The sequence below is a fragment of the Sus scrofa genome, chromosome 9 (genome assembly GCF_054392235.1).
Source record: "Sus scrofa isolate SSC_HxYL_T2T_F1_AM1 chromosome 9, Sscrofa_HxYL_maternal_Yorkshire_Landrace_v2.0, whole genome shotgun sequence".
NCBI classification, from domain to species: domain Eukaryota; kingdom Metazoa; phylum Chordata; class Mammalia; order Artiodactyla; family Suidae; genus Sus; species Sus scrofa.
In genome coordinates this window covers 42,792,808-42,812,667 of record NC_139391.1, presented here as the reverse complement: position 1 = coordinate 42,812,667, position 19,860 = coordinate 42,792,808, and the positions used below count along the sequence as shown (strand labels likewise).

The 19,860-nt window shown below is 43.3% G+C and overlaps 1 protein-coding gene across 14 annotated transcripts in view; it reads left to right on the top strand.

The window, feature by feature from the left end:
* CADM1 (cell adhesion molecule 1) overlaps nucleotides 1–19,860 on the top strand; it is a 340,231-nt gene that overhangs the window by 295,331 nt on the left and 25,040 nt on the right. For 7 of the 14 annotated variants that reach the window (XM_084976130.1, XM_084976127.1, XM_021062873.2 and 4 more), the window contains 3 exons: nucleotides 751–850; nucleotides 4,677–4,849; nucleotides 9,407–9,496. In XM_084976130.1, the coding sequence (XP_084832256.1) occupies nucleotides 751–850; nucleotides 4,677–4,849; nucleotides 9,407–9,496 (363 nt within the window). The remainder of the gene's footprint in view (nucleotides 1–750; nucleotides 851–4,676; nucleotides 4,850–9,406; nucleotides 9,497–19,860) is intronic. The other 7 variants (XM_084976137.1, XM_084976133.1, XM_084976131.1 and 4 more) reach the window with 1 other exon arrangement.

Genomic DNA, 19,860 nt, shown 5'->3' with positions numbered 1-19,860 from the left:
TGAATCAGAAATCCCTCACAATGTACATTTCAAGGATCTGTCTTGCCTTATGTTATCTCTGTGACCTTGGACGACCTACATCATTCTCTGGGTACCAATGTTCTCATCCCTAAAGCTACACTTTCTCCACCACCAATGATGGTTCTGACGATTGTAGGCTCTCAGTAAAGGTCCGTTTCCTTCCTCCTGATACGTCGACATTGAGATGTCTTAGAGGTTCCTTAGGAGCCGCCAAACCTCCTGGCTCTTTATTCTTAGAGCCATTTGAGTGGAATGCAATTTTGCCTTTTCCATTTGAAAACAAGAGCATGGAAGAGGCAAACTTATTAATATGCAGTGTCACAACATATTGTCACCTAGTAATATATGATCTATGATAAAATGTATCAATTCTGAGCACCACAAATATCTGTGGCTTCACCTCAGCATGAAGGCAAATGAGTTTCCTTTAGCTCCAGTGAGTCTAGAGATAAACTTCAATGTAACAAAATGTATTTCACGGGAAATGCTTGATGTCGCTCAGTTGGCTTATGAATCTCTTATCTATTTGTGGTTCACTCCTTAGAGTTATTAGTCAATTTAATTTGAGCAAATGCCAGGATTACTAACTAATTAGAAGGATGTTACTGAAGGCATCAGGGTGGGGAGAGTGTGAGTGCTGGCAGTGTGGGGTTTGTGACAGCATGCAAGTCTGCTTCTGTCTGATGATATCATTTGCTAAACATTATACTTTGTGTTGTTGTCACACAGATAAGCCTCAAGTGCATATTCAGATGACTTACCCTCTACAAGGCCTAACCCGGGAAGGGGACGCGCTTGAGTTAACATGTGAAGCCATCGGGAAGCCCCAGTAAGTTCTGAAGGCCAAGGTTGGCAGTGGGTCATGAGCAGTAAATGTCATAACAGAGAGATGTGCATTCACAACTCACTGGCCGGTCACCTGTCTCCTGCTGTAAAGGATGGAAAGAGGTTTTTTTTTTGTTTGTTTGTTTGTTTGTTTTTTGTTCTTTTGCAGGAAACAATATTCAGTGAAAAGGGGAATAAATATCTGTGGTTCTTAATGGTGAAGATTGGGAGAAAAATGAAATGCCAGCTGAGATTGAAATCTCAGTTAATTCCATTTTATTATCATCAGCGTGATTGTCAGAACTATTTTCTCTCACCCACACAAAATAATCCTAATAACTTTTTCTTGTACCCACAATCTAATGCTATATCTCCTACCTTCTGTGTTAATGTCTAAGCTGCTGGGATGATCGTTTTCAGACTTAAATTAAGCTGCTGTGTTTGGGGCAAACTGTAGGCAAATGAATTTGCCTTACCTTTCATTTTGCTTCTTCCCTCAAGGAAAAGTGACCTCTAGAAACATTAAATATTTCTGTTAGTAAAGAATGGTTCAGGAATTTTTCTCAAGGTATATATATATATATATATATATATATATATATATATATATTTCAAGGAATTGGATTTTTATATATATAAAACTCAAGGAGTATGTATATAATACACATTATATATATTATATATGTATATAACTGCATAAGGAAAAAGAACTTACACTTATAATAAGTGTAATTATACACTTACACTTATTATACTTATTAATTACACTTATAATTACACTTATTAATATACTTACACTTATATTTATTAATGTACACTTACAAGTACACTTATTAATTGTATATAATTATATATATATATATATATATATATATATATATATATATATATATAATTCAAGGAATTGAGGGGTTTTTTTTGGTTTGTTACTTTTTTGTCTTTTTTGTCTTTTTAGGGCCATGCCCATGGCATATGGAGGTTCCCAGGCTAGGGGTCCAATCAGAGCTATAGCTGATGGCCTACACCACAGACACAGCAATGTGGGATCCAATTTGCGTCTGTGACCTACACCACAGCTCACAGCAATGCCGGATCCATAACCCACTGAGCAAGGCCAGGGATTGAACCCGCAATCTCTTGGTTTCTAGTCGGGTTTGTTAACCACTGAGCCACTACGGGAACTCCAAGGAATTGAGTTTTATATATATAAAAAACTCAAGGAGTATGTCTATAATACATATTATATATATTTTATGTGTATATAACTGCATAAGGAAAAAGAACTAATTTACACTCTTATTTTATGGAAAAGTATAAAAAAGCTACTGCGCTTGTCCCTGCTAAATGAACAAAAGTGAATTAGAGAAACTACATATATTATCACTAATACAGCAAAAGCCATGTTGGTGGTAACACTTTAGCTCTTATTCAGTTTAGTTCAGGGAGGAAGAGGGAATCCTTTCATCTTTCTAATAGAGCAAAGAAGATTGCTTTTCAGTGTTATCGAGGGAAAACACAACCCGTGAACTTCTCATGTGGAACCACCGGTCAGCCTGGGACGGGGGAACCCTCAGGCCTCCCCAGCAAAAAATAGCATTGAGCTCCCTCTGCTGTCCCTGTGCTGTGATGTTTTTTTCTCCCCCTCTCAGAGTGTTGCTAACCAGCATCTTTATCACGGTTTTCACACAAGGATCTCAGAGCATCTGCACAAAGCTTCCCCAAAGTCTTTGGGAAGCATTCTCCCCATTACAGCTAAGCGATGACCTAGGACAGAAGAGAAAGCCAGAAGCAGCTCTTTCCACATCAGCCGTCCCTATTTCGTGTGTGCTTCTCCAGGAGCGAACACTTGCTTCTGTCTGTACTAACCATTTGGAGCTGTAAAAATGACCTTCAGGGAGGAGGCAGGGGTCTTGCTTTTCCTCGGGTGTTTCCACGTTATTTGGTTTTAAGTGCTTCCAGCTTTAGCAGAAGCAGCCTCCTCCTCCTTTGAGCACTGCCGAAGTGTCAGCTCTTCTTTGTGTAAACTGTTTGAATTATGCCCCAGTTAGTGGCTTACCTTCCCTGGAAAACAATCCGGTGGCAAGAAAAAAATAAATTCTCCCAGGCCTCTTGTAGTACCTCCACGAGCCACGTTAACCACCTTTACAGAATACGGCTTGCTAACCTATATTTTGTTTCTGTATTTTTTCCCCCGAAGAAGGTACTGTGTTAAATTGAATGTGCCACGGGGACAGTAAATTACATGTTTCCTCTGGGACATTTATGCCAGAGAGGGTATTTGCTTGTTCCTCTCAGATAGGACCGGGTGCATGGTTGTGTGAGCAAGCACAGTTCCTCAGGCTGCCAGCCCTTCTAGCATAGTACCTGTTTATTTTCTCAAGAAATTGCATACAATAAAAGTGGTAATTGAACTTGCCATTAAATGTGGTGAATATTCTGGGCACTTACCCCCACGGATGGGTTCAGCTGTCAGGCGGTGGGACAGGAGGTCTGATAGCAGGCAGACCAGATCCCCATTCCCCGCAAGGAGGGCAGAGGGGCGGGATGGCTTTGTACAGATGGTGCTGGGTGGTGATGCCCCACCCCCGTGTAGTTAAAGAAAACCTGGGACTTCCCATCCCACTTGAAAGCCGGAATCGTACTTGACTGTGCTAACCCGAGTATCCATTCCTTGGGAAGCCAGGGTCTTTGGTTGTGTTGCTGTTCCTTGAGGTAGTGAGTGGAGGAACCGAAAGGAAGCGACTTCTGTGCTTGGATCTCTGTTGCCCTCCCTGGAAAATGGACGTTTTCAGGCCCCGTGGCCTCCATTTCAGCGGGGCTTGAGGGAACTGCCTTTGAAAACCCGAAGTTATAAATTCAGTGGCTTTGAGAGATTGTGTGTATGTGTAATTTGGGTTCTGGAGCAGCTTGTGAAATTTGTTTTTCCTGATGGATACAAATGTGGTCTTTAAATCTCGAAAACAAACTTCCCTCTGATGAGCAAGTGCCGTAGGACCCCTGGAGTCCGCGTGGAGGTGTAGTCGCTCCACAGCCGTTGATCTGGGAACCTGTCCCTGGAGCTGGGGCCCTGCAGGTGCACACACAGGGGGTGGAGGAATGGCCTCAGGGCCTTGGAGAGCCAGGGAAGGAAGGCATTTCGCCAAGGGACATGTAGATAAAGTGGATTGGGGCATCCTGGGGCGCGGTGGTGTCTTGGGTTGGCAGAGGTTGGGTTCTGGGTGGGGAAAGAGGGGAGAGGAAGTGATTACATCTTTCCAGAATGAGAAGAGGTGATTTTTCAAACAGCAGAGGCCAAAGGAAGCACTGTGCAGCTGGAAAAGTCCATTCCTTTCTGCAAAACTCAAAATCCACTTAAATATCACAGGTGGCTATCTAAGCGAGTATCACAGTGTGTTGGTAACCAGGAGATTTAATGCATGTATCACTAGCCAAGGATTTAATTTTTTTCCCCCTAATTAATGAGATGATTAACAATGGGTGAGCTCTGTCCTGTCTGAATTGGTGTGAAACCACACAGCAGGGCATAAAAATAGGGCACATTGGTTTATTGACTGATTTGTTAAAGATGAATTGGAAATAATGAGGCTCCTGCTTGTGGTCTGTTGAAAGTTTTTCAACACCTGATAATATTTTTTTAAAAAAATTATATTCCAAACAGATTTGTGGAGGCTTCACAGTTGTAATTCTGTGAACTTAAAATATCTCCAGTAGGTCCTCTTTAATTGTGTCGCCCTGCATGGGATTTCATTTACTGTGTGGGTGAGAAGTTTGATGCAGACATCTTGGTGGGAAATAATAACGCAGCCTGTCTCCCTCCCTTCCCTCCGCAGGCCTGTGATGGTAACTTGGGTGAGAGTCGATGACGAAATGCCTCAACACGCCGTGCTGTCGGGGCCCAACCTGTTCATCAATAACCTAAACAAAACAGATAATGGTACCTACCGCTGTGAGGCTTCAAACATAGTGGGGAAGGCTCATTCGGATTATATGCTGTATGTATACGGTACGTGAGAAGATGAAACCCGCTTCCATTTGACTCGTTTACCATGTAGCTGCTGCTTGCGATTCACTCCTCAAGCTTGTGGTCAAGTTGAAAACCAAAACCCAGTTTGCTGCCTTCGAGAAGGAAAGAAGGCCTGGCCTGGGGTGGACCCAGTGCCTTTTCATCCTCCCCTTCTCATTGTGGGTGAGGGGCTTCCCACTAGATCCCAGGCTCTGGTCCTGCTGAGCAGGAAGGCTGTGTCCTCAGGCACGAGCTATGAAGATTATGTAAGGAAGTAATGCCTGCGAAGTTTGGCCTTACCAGTTAGTTAGTTAAGGGCTTGGAAGCTCAGAAAGTCTACTCCCAGTGGTATTTTCCAATGATACCTGGGCTAGCCTTTCTCCTGCTTTGATGAGCAGAACTATCCTATTTTCAGCCTGAAGCTATTACATTCCAGAGGTTGCAAGCCCATAAACACTGGGGGAAAAAATAGAAGGTCCTAGGTAGCTCCGTGAACCAACTATGGCTCCTGCTTTAGACCCAAATGGGGTTCTCTGTCTGTTTTCTTAATATTTTTTTTGCAGGATTATAAAAACACATTATCATGAATTTCACTCTGTAGTCAGCAAACATTTACTGTGCATATACTGTGCCAGGCATTTTCAGCGTATTTCCCATTTATAGCTTATGGTCAGTTTTGTGTCTGGTGACTATTCTCTGTTTAGTCGAGGAGTACACTGCCTGTCTCGCCTTATGATGATAAAATGAGTCTCTTCTGTCCAGTTGAATCTCTTGGTTAGTTTTACCCCAAGAAAATAGTCATGAGCTGACATGACACAGAATGAGTAACCACTGACATGACAATTTCAGTATCTTGTAAATATGGGAACATGCGTGTGCATTCTTCTCTTCATGTTAGTCACAGAAATAATCCAAGTGTAAGTGTGTGCGAATGTACACACACACACACACACACACACACACACACACATGCACACACATCTACACATGGGATAGTTAGGCCGTAAAGTCTTAGAACCTGGCCATTTTCCTTAATAAGGAATAAATAAATAGGAGTGGCAGTCTTTTTTGATGAAATGCTTTATACCATAGACATTAAACTATGATCCTTAGTCTCTCCCTGAGTTTTGTTTTTCCTTAGCGTAATGCAAAGTTAGAGGCTCACATCTAATCACTTTCTACGTAGACTTCCGAGGGATGTTTTCTTTGCACCCTACCCATGTTGTGTGTGTTCCACACATAATAGCGTTAATTGTCCCTGGGACTTAGGGAGATCAGAGCGAAGGGGCTGGCTCCCTGTGTAGATGCAAGGAGGGGCTGCATGCCCCGTTTTCAGCCATCCCTCCCTTTGGCTGCTACAGCCCTCCTGCTCTCTTAACATCAGGATTTAAGCCTGATGTTAAATGCTGTAACATCAGGGAGGGATGTGAGGTCCCTCCCTTGCTGTTACCCTAGGTTTACAGATTTTCATTCAGCTCTTTTTACAAACTGCAGATTATAAAAAGCAGTGACAAATTTCCACTCGTCTATTATATGCTCCCTTGATTCAGAAGACTAAGCTATCTGGAAAAACAAGTTTGATTTATCGTACCTCCTGTTCCGATATCTCAAGATGAGAAACATCTTGAGGATTTGATGGACAGATATATTTGAATCGTTTTGGGTGCTAGCTTCTGGCTAGCATTTATGAGGCTGTGCTCACTTCGTGCCATGCCTAAGATGACAGTTTTACAAGCACGATCACCTCTAATCTCCACAGTAACATCATGAGGTAAGCGCTCCCCATTTTACAGATGATGAAATGAAGCTTAGAAAGGTCACATAAATTGCCCAGGTTCACAAGGCAACATATTACCAAGTTCACAACATATTACTAAGTATGTTACAGAGCCACGATACTCTGACTTCAAAATCTGCTGTGAAATGAGTCTTTCTTTGTAGTTCCTCTGATTTTCACTGCTTCCTGGGAGAACAGTTTCCCTCCAATGCAAGACTGTTCTTTTGGAATTAACTTGCTGGGCCACAGTGCCTTATTGGAAAGCCAAGAAAGAGAGGCTCACCCACTTAGGCAAGCGCATCTACATACACTTATCTCCCCAACCCAAGACAGGCACTCTGCCTGGTCTAGGGACTTACCAGGTACACTGTCTGCTCCCTCCCTCCCTTAACCTGTGCTAGCAGTACTGCTTGGAATGGCAGGCTAGAATACTAATCCGAGGTGGTGCTGGTCTATTAATATAGTATTTTAGCAATTTGAGAAGATGGTGAGTAGGTTTCCTTTCCAAAGCCAATTTATTTCACTACTGCAGTGGCTTTCAAAGTTCTTCAGGAACTCAGAGTTAACATACCTTTCACATGTTTAATTCTCTGGAAATAACTTCTATTCTTGGAGACTCTATCTAGTTAGTGCCTGAATCCCAATTGGTTTTGTTCTTTTAGCCTCCATGTGTCAAACACACCTTATTAGCTCCAACTCTGTATTTTCTTAAATAGTGACCTCACATTTCTCTTCTCACTAGAAGTGATCTAAGCATTGAGGTTATATCCAGTAACAGAATCTAATTCAGTTAAGTCACTTGAGCCACATGTGAAGGACAAGTTACCCCAGGAGTGATGAAGATCATTGAAAGGGCGTCATTGTCACAAAACGAAAGGGGCAATTGGCCTTTCTTCCGAAGTCTCTGCCCTCATTGGTTCGCTCCACCCCTTGTTCATCATCATAATTTCAAATCAGGTGCACTTCGATGTTCTTGTGGCCATCACACATGTCATACACACCTTTTGAAATAGGGATAGAAATAGCATGATCGTCTTATCAGGGGAGGTCTCCCAGGTACCAATGTTCCTTTTCAGTGATAGACGTTGTGACTGAATCAGAACAGACAAGCCACAGCCTGGAGGGCAGACAGGTCTCTGGGTACAGCTGAGCGGGGCCATAGGGAGAGCAGGATGCCCGGTTCAGGGGCCAGTGCCCTCACTCACCTGTGTTCACACCGGTACTTGCACCTGTTCACAAAATGCTTCCCCACCTGTGGCCTCTGTAAGAGGGAGTATCCAGGGAGTGAGATGGAACATGCTACCCATTCACGTTCACCGTCTTAAAAAGGTAGTTTGAAAGTATTAATCACTTCTACTTCTTGGCGGAGAATGAGGTTTTTTTCTAAGGGATTCCTTTTTGGACTCATGTGTGAGGCTGCTTTAAATAGTAGTTTAAACCAATTGCATCCCCAACTTAAAGGAACAGTCTCCCCAAAACAGACCAATTTGCTGTTGATTCTTCCCCATCAAATCGATGTATTTGTGTAGGTGTGAGAGAAGTTTGTGAGGAAAATTAAAACCTTGGATTATTGATCAGTGGTAGGCATCTTTTAAGCAGACCTTCTAACCAAACACCAAGATAATGTTTCCATAAACTTCCAGGAAGTTGTGCCAAACCATATAAAGGTACAGCATATAATTAAAGTTTGGATGTATTAATTAGACAATCTGAGAGCTCACTCAGAGATAAAAGGACACCAGATGTGTCAGGGAGAAGAAGTTGACGTGCTTTAGATAAAATTTAAAATCAAAAGCCCTCAAATCGTCTTATGCTCTATTATAGCAGAATGATTGCTTAGTTCAAAGTCTTGCTGACAACTTAACACATTCAGTTTGATCATCTGGGCTTAGAATTTTTTTTCTTCTCTTTCATATTTGCCTTCCCTTTTCCCCCAAATAATTTTTGAGATGATAGAAGAATATACAGTGTATCAAACACCTGACAGAGGATTCCCTGTCGGATTCCTGGCTTTGAGGGTCAAGCCTTGTTTATATTTAGTGCTCTTGTTTACAAGATGGAAACGCTCCTTCAGTTTTATCGCGGTCGCCCACGCAGGTCAGGCTTGAGCAAAGGCAACGAACTCATTAATATTTATAAGTTGTGAAATTTATTGACTTTTAAAAAAGAAAATCTCAGTAAAATCTCACATGCCTGGAACTTGATATTTAGTGGTGACATTCTCTCTTCTTTGTATTTATTACAAGTCTAGAAGTAGTTTTACTTCCTGCTGGGAGGTATTGATGGAGAATAATGAAGTTAACAGTCAGAGAGCGAGAGGCTGGTACACACTCCTCCCTGGCCGATAGGAGCCCTTTAGCTAGAGCAGCACCACCCCTCCTTTCTCCCTCCGGGGCCAAGTGTGAGATGAAACAACAACCATCGGACCCTCTTGGGGGTGCTGAGTTGGTCTGACCTCACCATTGAACTCGTCTGGGAGGGGGCGTATCCTACGTTTGGAGTTTTCCTCCCCTTTTCTACTTCCCGTCCCCTCGGTCCTGGTTCACGTCATTAATACAAATCGCTTTTCTTCTTTTCTTAGCTCTTCCAAATGAGGCTTTGGGGCATAATTACAAGACAGAACTCTTTGGGGCGGGGGGACCGGGTTGGGGAGACCTTGGGGTTTTAAAGGGCAAGTCATCAAACAAACATCTCAGTGTCTTCATGCCTTTGTTTTGTCATCACGGATCATGGTTGTGTTCAGCACTGTGGGTTTGATTTTCCTTTTTTTTTTTATCCAGATCCCCCCACAACTATCCCTCCTCCCACAACCACCACCACCACCACCACCACCACCACCACCTCCACCACCATCCTTACCATCATCACAGGTATGGTACCTTCATTACCATTGAAAATGTCCTGAATGTATATTGTCTTTCTGGTCTGTTTGAAAAGAAGCCAACAAGGTCCCTTCCAATCCTTGGGATTGAATTATTCCTTGATGCTGGAACTTCAGAGACATTCGATGCCATGTTCTCAAGTTGAATCTTAAGGCCCTCGGAACATCCTTACCGTCCGAGCACTTAGCAATAGATGAGATATTTTGCAGAATTCTTTCTGAAGCATCACCATTCAGAGCAGAAGGCTAGGGAAAATGGCAGCCTGGCTCTTAGCGAACGCGCGGCCAGCTTCTCCTTAGCCGTGGTTGGCGAAATGGTAAGTATTCCAGCTTTGGATCTTCTCTTTGTCTTCATTTCTTCTTATTCCACGTGAAGGAAAATACACACCCTTTGACATGCCCAAGGGGGCCGTGTTCCTAAATCACCATCCTTCCTGCCCCGAGAGCACCCGCTGACTGTATCACCTGGGCAGTCACGGGAGCTCAGAGCCAGTGGCTGTCTTTTCCATGCTAGGCACTCACATACCCCTCACTCCCCTCAGTTAGATGCTGGAGGAGTGGGAGAGGCAGCCACAGCCATTGTGACTCCAGGCCTTAGCTCTTTGGACCGTTTGAAACTCTTATGCAAAATGAGGTTCACTGGCTCCCATCCCTGACTCTCATTGAGGAAGAAGGGGTGCCCTCCAGCCTCCTCCCGGGGCCCAGTGGCTCTCATGTGGCTCGATGTTGCTTGTCCAGGAGGCTTGGCCTTTGCTTTGCCGACCAAGGTGGGAAAGGTTATGGCTGCACCATATGGACTAGACGTGCAAGATCTGCCTCGGTGAGGCCTGACCCATCCTGTGCATATAGGTACCTACCACCGAGACGTGGAAAACTAATTATTCTATGAGAGAAAAAAAAAAAATCTCCTAACTTGTCCTCTTCATCCTGTTGTCTAATAAGACGGCAGGGTCTCTCTGAGCCGTGTGCCCTGGTGTACAGTCCCATCACTGGGGCTTCTTGAAAAACGCTGAGCATTTTACTCCCGTTATCCTCTTGTCCACCCTGGACATGGCAACCATCCTTTATGTTGACTTTCTGGAGACATTTTCAATTTTCCCAGGAGTCAGTGAGATAGACATGATGAAAATTCAAAGGGCTCAGTGAAAGAGGAAGCCTCGTCACTTTATAAAATCCAACAATAGATTGTCTAATTTCAGTTTTCTTCACCTTTCTAACCAGTATAGTGGAACAAAGAGAACTTTCAACAAGCCACTAGCGAGGTTGGTTCTGAATGGTGTTTGCGCAAACATCAGTGCCTGCGCTTCATTGAAAAGCTTCTGAAAAATCCATCAATTGGGTTTTGTGTCTCCCTCTGAACTCAGCTCCATCCAGGCTGCTTCCTTGATTCTTGTCTGCGTGTTTCCGCTTTAGCTCTGTGTTAGTTCCTTCTGCTTCTTAAGTAAACTCAGTTAGCATAGCGAATAGATTCCTCCCACTTTCTGTGTCGTTAATAAGCGCGCAAAGATGCTCCTTCCTGACTCTGATTTCCAGGGCGACTGTGCTAACAACGTTCCGTGCTACAAACCAGATGTTTACCTTTCATGATTTCCTACCTTTTATCCAAGTGGTAAACCAAATGAAGCTTGAGCTCCTGTTGCCAGCTTTTTTCATAAAGCTTCCTGTGACCGGCCCTTGGGATGTCAGATGCATCGCCATTCGCCACTGCCCTGCATTCGTGCCCCCTTTAAGAAAACCCTTCGCCAGTCCGTTCTGTCTTTGCAGAAGTTACCCAGGTTATGGGCCAACCTTGAAGACCTCTCCTTGTCGAAGGTTCCGTCTAGGCAGCTAATCGGGTTTACATTTTAAGGCAGTTGAGGCCTATATTCGTTCAGTATAATACACCACGTTTCTCTTTAATGTGGAATAGTGCTTTTCATTGGTGGCAGACCTCTCACTAGCTTAGGGGTTTGTTTTTTTTTTTTTTAAAGACCTTTCTTAACACTCCTGAGCCCCTCCCCCTCACAATCAACCTCAGCAGCTCAGCAGAGCCGCTTCAGTTCACGGCTCTTAATCCTTCACTCCAGACCAACGCTCATCTCACGTCCTCAAACAGCTACAACTCACTGTTATCACGGTTTCGGCTGCAGAGACTCCGCTTAAGGGGAAATTTAAAAGCAAACAGCCTATTCTTCACGTCTGTCCCATCACAGGTACCTTTATGGGGACTTGTCTGCTCCCCTTTCTCTCCTCTTGGCCTCTCTGCTCAAGGTGATGTAAGATGATCTCAGATGCACTTTGGCCTCTTGATCTTGGCAGTTGAACCTTCTCTATACACAAAGTGCATTTGTGGTGATGAACGCCCAGATTCTCACTGGCACACCCAAGAGAACTTCAGCTAAAATTGCCACTAAAACAACACTATCGAATCTGTAGCCTTAATGGATGAGATCTTACAGGCGTCCTGTGTCTTAACAAGCAGTCTAATATATATTTATCTCGCCCGGAAAGTACGCTCGTGGAATTTAACATTTGCTCCTTGGCTCAAACGGATTAAAGGTTATGGAGCCGAATGAGTCTATGTCCCATTTTAAAGGTCCAGGCTATCCCCTAGATTTAGATTGGTTCCTAAAAAAGTCTTCCAGACTGAATCTTGACAAATGGAGAGCTAAATTAATTTCCACTCTTCTTCTCTCTTGTAGTGTTTGGTACATTATAGCCACCATTAGCCTTAAAAGCTTCAGCAGCTAAATCTAGTGACAGTAACATAAAGCCTCAGATTTAAAAAAAAAAAAAAAAAAAGAGGAAGAAGAGGAAGCCCACAGTCCACAGTCATCTATTTCTTTCTTTCTTTCTTTTTTATTTATTTATTTATTTTTTTGTCTTTTGAGGGCCTCACCTGCGTCACATGAAGGTTTGGAGGTTCCCAGGCTAGGGGTCGAATCAGAGCTGTAGCTGCCCGCCACAGCCACAGCCACAGCAACACTAGATCTGAGCTGTGTCTGCAACCTACACCACAGCTCACAGCAATGCCAGATCCTTAACCCACTGAGCGAGGCCAGGGATCGAACCCGCAACCTCATGGTTCCTAGTCGGGTTCGTTTCCACTGCGCCACGATGGGAACTCCAGTCATCTATTTCTTTTCTCCCAGTCAAATGCAGTAACGGAAACCCATTCCCTAGGTCAGAGTTTCATGACCAAAAAAAAAAGTAAAAATGCAGTGGTATAATATTTTTAAATTCGAAAGGTCATAGTTGGTTCTGATCTCTCTGAAAGGAAGTCTTTCCAGTGTTATTGTTTATCTTCCATAACCAGAATAATCGAATTGTTCCCCTTGTTAGGGAGGCAGGCTTTGTGTTTTCCCAGTCTCCTGACTCCCTCAAAGTAGTTAGAACTTCATCCTGGAGGCCCTTGAAAAAGAGGAATTATGAGCCCACCTAGAATCAGCAATGGTGATGGGGAAGGAACAGGGCATCTCTGCCTCCCATCCATGGCTTCACATGTGAAGGTCACATCTACAGGTAGCTTCATCTTTGGAGGATTTCTGCAGGCTCTGGAGTACCGAAAGGAACATTTGATGTCAAGTTGCCATATCAACAACACTGTGGCTTTATAACTATTCAGCCATTATTGTCATTAGAATCTCTTTCCAAATAAGAAACCATGTGAGGGACAGAACTGGGGTGGGAGCCACACACAACCTCGCTCTGATTTCCCGTAAGAGTCTGTGGTGTCTCTGTTCTCTTTCATGTACGTTGACCTCCTGACCCTACATGTCTGTTTTGATGATTGCTCCTGGCGGGCCCCCACTCCTTTTTTCATTTTAAATATCAAGTTCTCCATGTGGCGTCATTCATGAAGATATATGCTGTAATAAAGAAGAGCAAAGTGCATAATTTAAATTGTCCCTGGCACCCTCTGCTGAAATACAGAGACAGCCCCCAACCATCAGCCAGGGTAAGAGTCCTGCAGGCAGATTCCTTTCGGAAACCGGAATCAAAGCAAAATCTGCAGCCCTCGTGGGGGGGTGGAGTGGGCCTTGTTTGTTTGTTTTGAACTTCCTGGGAAACGAGTCGACTTTGTGTATTAGATGTACACACAAATATCTGTTTTTGCGTTTGGTGATGGCTTTCACCCCTGTCTGCCAGTTGGATCAATCATCTTAGGAAAGTATTTTGTGTTTGCCTCCGTAGTCAGTGTGAACATTGTATTATTTCTGCCTGGTTGTGCCCTGAGTGAGATGCTTGATGAGGAGCTTCATTGAAAACACTCCCAGCACTCCGTTTGAAACACCCTTAGCAGCTTGAAAATAAAATTCAGGCCAGGAAGAGTTCAGCCTGTAGGTCACACTTATACATGTCACTGTCATAAATTAAAAAAATGAAAATCACCTTAGAACAAGAACTGAATAGCTATAGGGCCAAATTCTGAAACACATTTAAAACTCCTTTCATAAGAATGAAGTAGGTCATTTCTAAATGAGTTTTTCTCTTTTTTTAAGTACATATCCAATTAAATAGTTTGTGTTTCTTAGAACACAGCAAGGTTTTTCATACTGATATCTCAGCACTCAGTCCCTTGGAGGAAGTGGGTCCCACCTCCAGGCACACGTTATGATTTTGGCCTTCACAGTCTCATATCATGAGCCTCTTTGTGTGTAATGTGGGTCAGACCACATAAATAAAGACGGTGAGAACAGCCCTCATCCTTCAGTGATCTTTGTAGGAGACGCCGCCAAACCGGGGAAAACTCGACACCCTCGCACATGTTTTCAGTTTCCTGAATTCGAAAGAAAGAAGTGCACCTGTCTCAAGACTGACTCTGTAATATGACCAGTTGCATTGCATTAAAGAGCTCTGCTGCCCAGAGAGCTCGCTCTTCTCCAGAGTCATGGCTTAACGATGCCTGCTCTGTACTATTGGTATTTGCATGATGTAAGGGGTCACGCTTTCAGGCAGCCATTCAACAGATATCAAGGGCCCATACTATGTACAGCACTATGCTAGTGCCCACGGAGACAGATAATCCCTGGCACTCCTTGAAGTATAGCCGAGGGAACAGGTTATACCCATTGGAACTCAATGGCTGGCAAGGAGTTACTGTGCAGGTAGGGCTGATTCAGAAGATTGACGAGATCATGACAGGAGAAGTAGAATTTGGTCTGGGCCGTCAAAGAATGGATAGAATGTGGATAAGGAAGGCCGGCCTTTTGGAATTACGCATGCAGGCCTCACTTCGAGCATCTATCTTCAGTGTGCATGTGTGTGTGTACTGTGTGTATTTATGTTCCAGATATATATTAGGCCATTGTTGCTAGGAAATACCCATCTTTCATCTTAGAATGTTTACTAAATGGCTTTTTTTTCTAGAGTTGGCATCTACTCCATTAAGACTGTTTTTCATTCATCATCTATTGAGCTTATCGAATATGACTTTTATACATGCCAGAATGCCTAGTGACAAGAATATTATTAGGACACTAGTACACACTCCTGAGCTACCTTTTATGGAATGAGCTGCCCTTTCAAGTTTTTGCCCCCAAAGTCCACAGGCCATTTTTTTCCCATGCTGTCTTAAGTGCGTACATTTTTTGTTGTTGTTGTTGATAATTATAAACTTCTTACAAATAGCATTTTAGCCAGCCAGTCTTCAGCCCATATGAGGGAATGAAAGAAATTAGAATACTACAGTAAATAAAGGTCACCTGATTCTGCATTTTTTTTTAAAGGGAATGAGAGATGGGAAGTGAATGGGATTTTTTTCATTAATGCCTCTATCATCATTTCTATACGTTTATGCTCCTCATTGAAAAATAATCCAAAAGAGAAAGAATTGACAGGTTTTCATCCTGAAGAGTTATGCACAACAGTGCAAAAATGAATATCATAAATACAGGTTTCCTAGGATAAGAAAGTCAGAGCTTTCTAGGTGGTAGGAAATAAAGGACTTGGCAGGAAGGACGCAGTCCCCCAGTATCCACCAGGAGAGAAATATCAGCTCTTCTTTCCAGAGCCACCCCACTCGCTCCACCACCACCGTCCTGCAGCACCCCTGCCCCCACCTGTGCCTGGCCCCTCTCTGTCCCTCCTTCTGTCCTTCTGCCCAGGATTGACACACAACATGGGAGAGGAACTGTTTTCCATGTTAAATGAAACCACTACAGATTCCTACTATTTTCAGAACATCTGGTTTGCAAATGAAAAGATCTCAGGGGCACAGCAGCACTTGTGAACAATTCTGAAGAAGCTTTTAACAAAATTCGAAATTGCTTAACGACAACAACAAAAAAACCAAAACTGAAAAAAACCCCTACTTCCCTTCCTGCTGTTACGTGGCGCACGCACCACCTCTTCCCTCAAAGGGATGGTGACTTGAAGACATAGGAGAGCTTTCTTAGGAATCTCCTACTCCAGCCTTTTAGCCTCAGTTCTGTTTCTCTCCATTTCTCCCATCCCCGAGAAATGGGAGTTTAATTAAAGCGGAACATAGATGGAAAGAAAATTAACCGGGGGACCAGTCGAAAATAAATTTCAAAGTTTAATTTTCCAGCACGTATGTTCGCTTTCAATAGATTTCAAATATGTCAAAAAGAAAGAAAGAAAAGAAAAGGAAAAAAACTATGTTTAATATATATTGGCCAGCGCAGCAGGACCATGAGAATAAAATTGTCAGGGGAATTCCTTGCCTGCCCTCGCGTCTGGATTTAAAGCAGCTCCATAACACAGACTGAAGGGGAATTCAATTAAGAAAACCCATTGGCTCCTTATTGACTTTAGTTAAGAAAATAAACTGAGAGAAAGTGTATTAAAATATGTCTGGACTGCTTAGTATGCTTTCATTTAAGCTTATGACAATCAAAATGGCAGCATTTAAATTCTTTACAGTTAAGCTCTGTTGTGGAGCAGCTTGGGTTCTCTGGGTTATACGAGCCTGTGCATTTTTTTAGTGTACACCCTACCCCCCCCTCCCCAAATGCAGCCTTGCAGTGAATCTGCACCTCGTAAGGCAGGAGCACCACAGAGCAATTGGAGAAGAAAAAGTATTTAAGGTTGTGAATTTAATTTTGTTCTGGGATTTTCATTTTCATTTATGGCACCCGTTGTGTTTGAGACCACAGACTAATTTATGGATTAGTTTTAAACCCTCAGTCTGTCACACTCAATGAACAATTCTAAGTTGGAGAGAATCCATATGAAAGGATTAGAATGTGCCACAGTGGAGCTTACACATGACTGTTTCAACTAAATATTGCCCAGCTGCCTCAAATGCTTTTTTTTTTTTTTTTTTTTTTTTTTTTGGCTACTTGGTTAAACAGCTAGTGTTTATAATCTCACGCATTGTCCAAGCTTTTTCATTTTGAAAATACTTTATACTGCAGTGTAAAATATAGGCGATGTTTAATTTATTCAAGATAGGGTCCCATAAACCATTTGGATGGCTGGGAGACTGAGAGTCGATAGTTAGTGAAATGTTCATCTTTCAAATAGTGCGGGCCCTGCCCTTGGATCCCTTGTTTAATTATACACATAAAACAACTAGAGAGTGACTATTAAGACCATACACAGTTACTGGGTTTGCAAGAACGTGGCACTGTTCTTTCTTGACCATATAAAATAAATGTACAATAAATTTCGTCCTCACTGTAATTAAAATTAAAACAGAGACAATAGCTCCAGGAGGCCTTTTTAATTTCCTAACTCTACAGCACCCCAAGTCCAGCTCAGCTTCTGTGACCTATTTTCCTACAAGGCAAAGATTATTTTTGAAAAGGCAGCCACAGAATGAAGTTTGAAAAAGCCTCTGTTAGGGCAATTAGGCACTCTCATTTTTCAAGTTAATTACAGCCTAAGTTATCTTCTCTTGGAAATTTCCTGTTTGCGTTTTGCCTGTACACTTAGAATGTTATCAAACAATATAGTGACCCCACAAGTTGATTCACAGGGGTGGGTTAGCGTGTCTCTCCAGCCTCCTGATTGAGATACCTTAATAAATCCTACTTCACAGAGCCGCACTCACTTCAGAGCTGGGGTGTCTGTGGCTTCTGCATGGAGTCGTAATGCAATTATGAAGGAGAATTAGATTCTGTCCCAGTGCTCTCCTGCGGGGAGCACAAAGTCACTTCTAAAGATTTTTTTTTTTCATTCTTTACTTGAAATAGCCTCTGTTCAGACACTATACCAGATGCTCTTAGAGGAATGGAATCCGCAGCTCCCTCGATTCGCCCTCAATCCCAGTCTACACTCTGTAGCTCCCTGTGTTGCTACTGCCATCTCCCACGTCACTGCTGACCCCGGGTTTGGCCATTTCCAGCTGCAGTAACAGTGTTGTCTGACCAGAACCTGTGTTTGCTTCGAACTATTTTAGGACTGCGTGTTTTGCTTCTCAACGTCCCTTTCTCTCCCCTGATGGATGGGTGCAATTGATGGATTTCGCATCCCCAGGATGGGGAGGCAAGCTGAAATGTCACCTTCCCTTCGTTGAGTTTCTGGTACCCACGGGGAAGCTGACTCCCCAGCTTCACGTAGTTCAATTTCCTCGTAAAACTGACATGATGTTGTCATGTAGGAAGACAGTAAATCGGGGAGTCGTTGGTTAATGCAAAGATATTATTTTTGAGGACCCTCACATAGTACTCTGCCCCATTTCTTTTATTTTATACTAAAGAGAATTTACCTGGTGAAGATAAAGTGTATGAGAAGCACTGCTACCCAAATAATGAGCCAAAGTGTTTACTGCTTTTTTTTTTTTTGATATTGGAAAGGAGCCAGCGCCTAGCCATAAAAATGTATTAATTTGCATATAAGTGTTTCTATATGTGCATTTGATTTTGCCCCTCCAATTGAAAGCACCTCAAACTAACCCTTGACTTGGATGTTTCAAATGAGGAGATGTGTCAGTCCTGTCATGAGCATCTGATGTAGAGATGTGTCAACTGTACGATTTTCGGTACTGTTTTTTAACTGCTATTTTATGCATACGGACTTGTAAGTAAGTATTGTGTTCTGATGTCGTTTATTTTATGTTTTTCTTTCCTTCACCTATTCTTCAGAAATGAGGCTATAAGTTCTATTAAGCTGCAGTGGTCTCTCAGACTTTGGGTTAATTCTGGCTCCTTAGAAGGGCTCAAACTTTTTGATGCTCTAGGGTTCTGAGGAAAGCATGCCAACTGAAGGGGAACACCGGTGTGAATTCACGTGTCATGTTTATAAATCAGAAGCACCAGGCTCCATGGACCAAAAAAAAAAAAAAAAAAAAAAAAAAAGTTACATTTGGCCCTCTAGTACATTGAAACATTGCCTATGTCGCAGCCTTGACAATCTTTTGGAGTCTCCAGAACTCAGGACCGTAATTACCAGAGAAATAGCTGCCTTAGAAAAAAGGACAGGGAACTACTTGCAGTGTCAACCTGGAATTCCACTTCAGCTCGACATGACTGGCTCGTGTGTGGCTGTCACCACTCCTTTCTGGCCAGAAGGGGGTCATGCAGGGGAGGACACCTGGAGAGAGTGGAGCCGAGCATTACAACACCGACAGGTGGGTTGACACGGGGATGAAGTTGGCTAAGAGAGCGGTGTTAAAGCAATGCTGCAAAAAGAATGTCTTCGTGTGTTTTGTTAGATATTAATCCCACTTCCCCACTAGCCAAGAAGCAAAAGACAATTTGGGGAGCCCCTTGAGGAATCTCCTTTGAAGAGGATCCCCCATACAGCAGGTCTGGTTTTAAAGCCTGGCAGAGGGAAAAAAAACTTGAATGGCCTGAGAAACGGAAGAAGAAAGAGACAGACCAGTTTCTCCTCCAGCAAGTGCATCTGGCCATGAAAGCCCGTCACGTGTCGTCACCGAACACAGCCCTGAAGGCAGAACTTCTGGCAGCTCCCAACAGTGGATGTGCTTCTGGATCACCAGCCAAGCTGGCTGGCTCTGCTTTAATTGGGGGAATGTTCCATGATTAGAAGTGGCGTCTGGCAAGTTGTGTGGACATGGATGTTTCCATGACAGACTTCTGCTCTTAGATTGTCACATAGTAAGATCTGCAGAGCAAAGGATGGGTTAGTGGTGAGTGTGTATGTGTGTGTTGGCGGCGGGGGGAACTAACCTGAAAACCTTTGCCATGTTCATTCCTACGGCCTTCCCGTGCATCAGCCTTTCGGGCCCAACTCCAGTGAAATAACACCTGGATGGAAAACCTGAACCCGAATATTCATCGACGGGCGTGTCTCTGCGCATGAGCCACAAAAGGATCCTGAAAGTGCAGTCGATTCGGGGATGCCTAATTGGCAGCCATGAAGCCCCAGTGCCCGGGTGGGTTGGGTTAAAACAAAGGCAATGTTTGAATGTCTGAATCTGTTGTTCAGCCAGCCTTCCTTCCGACC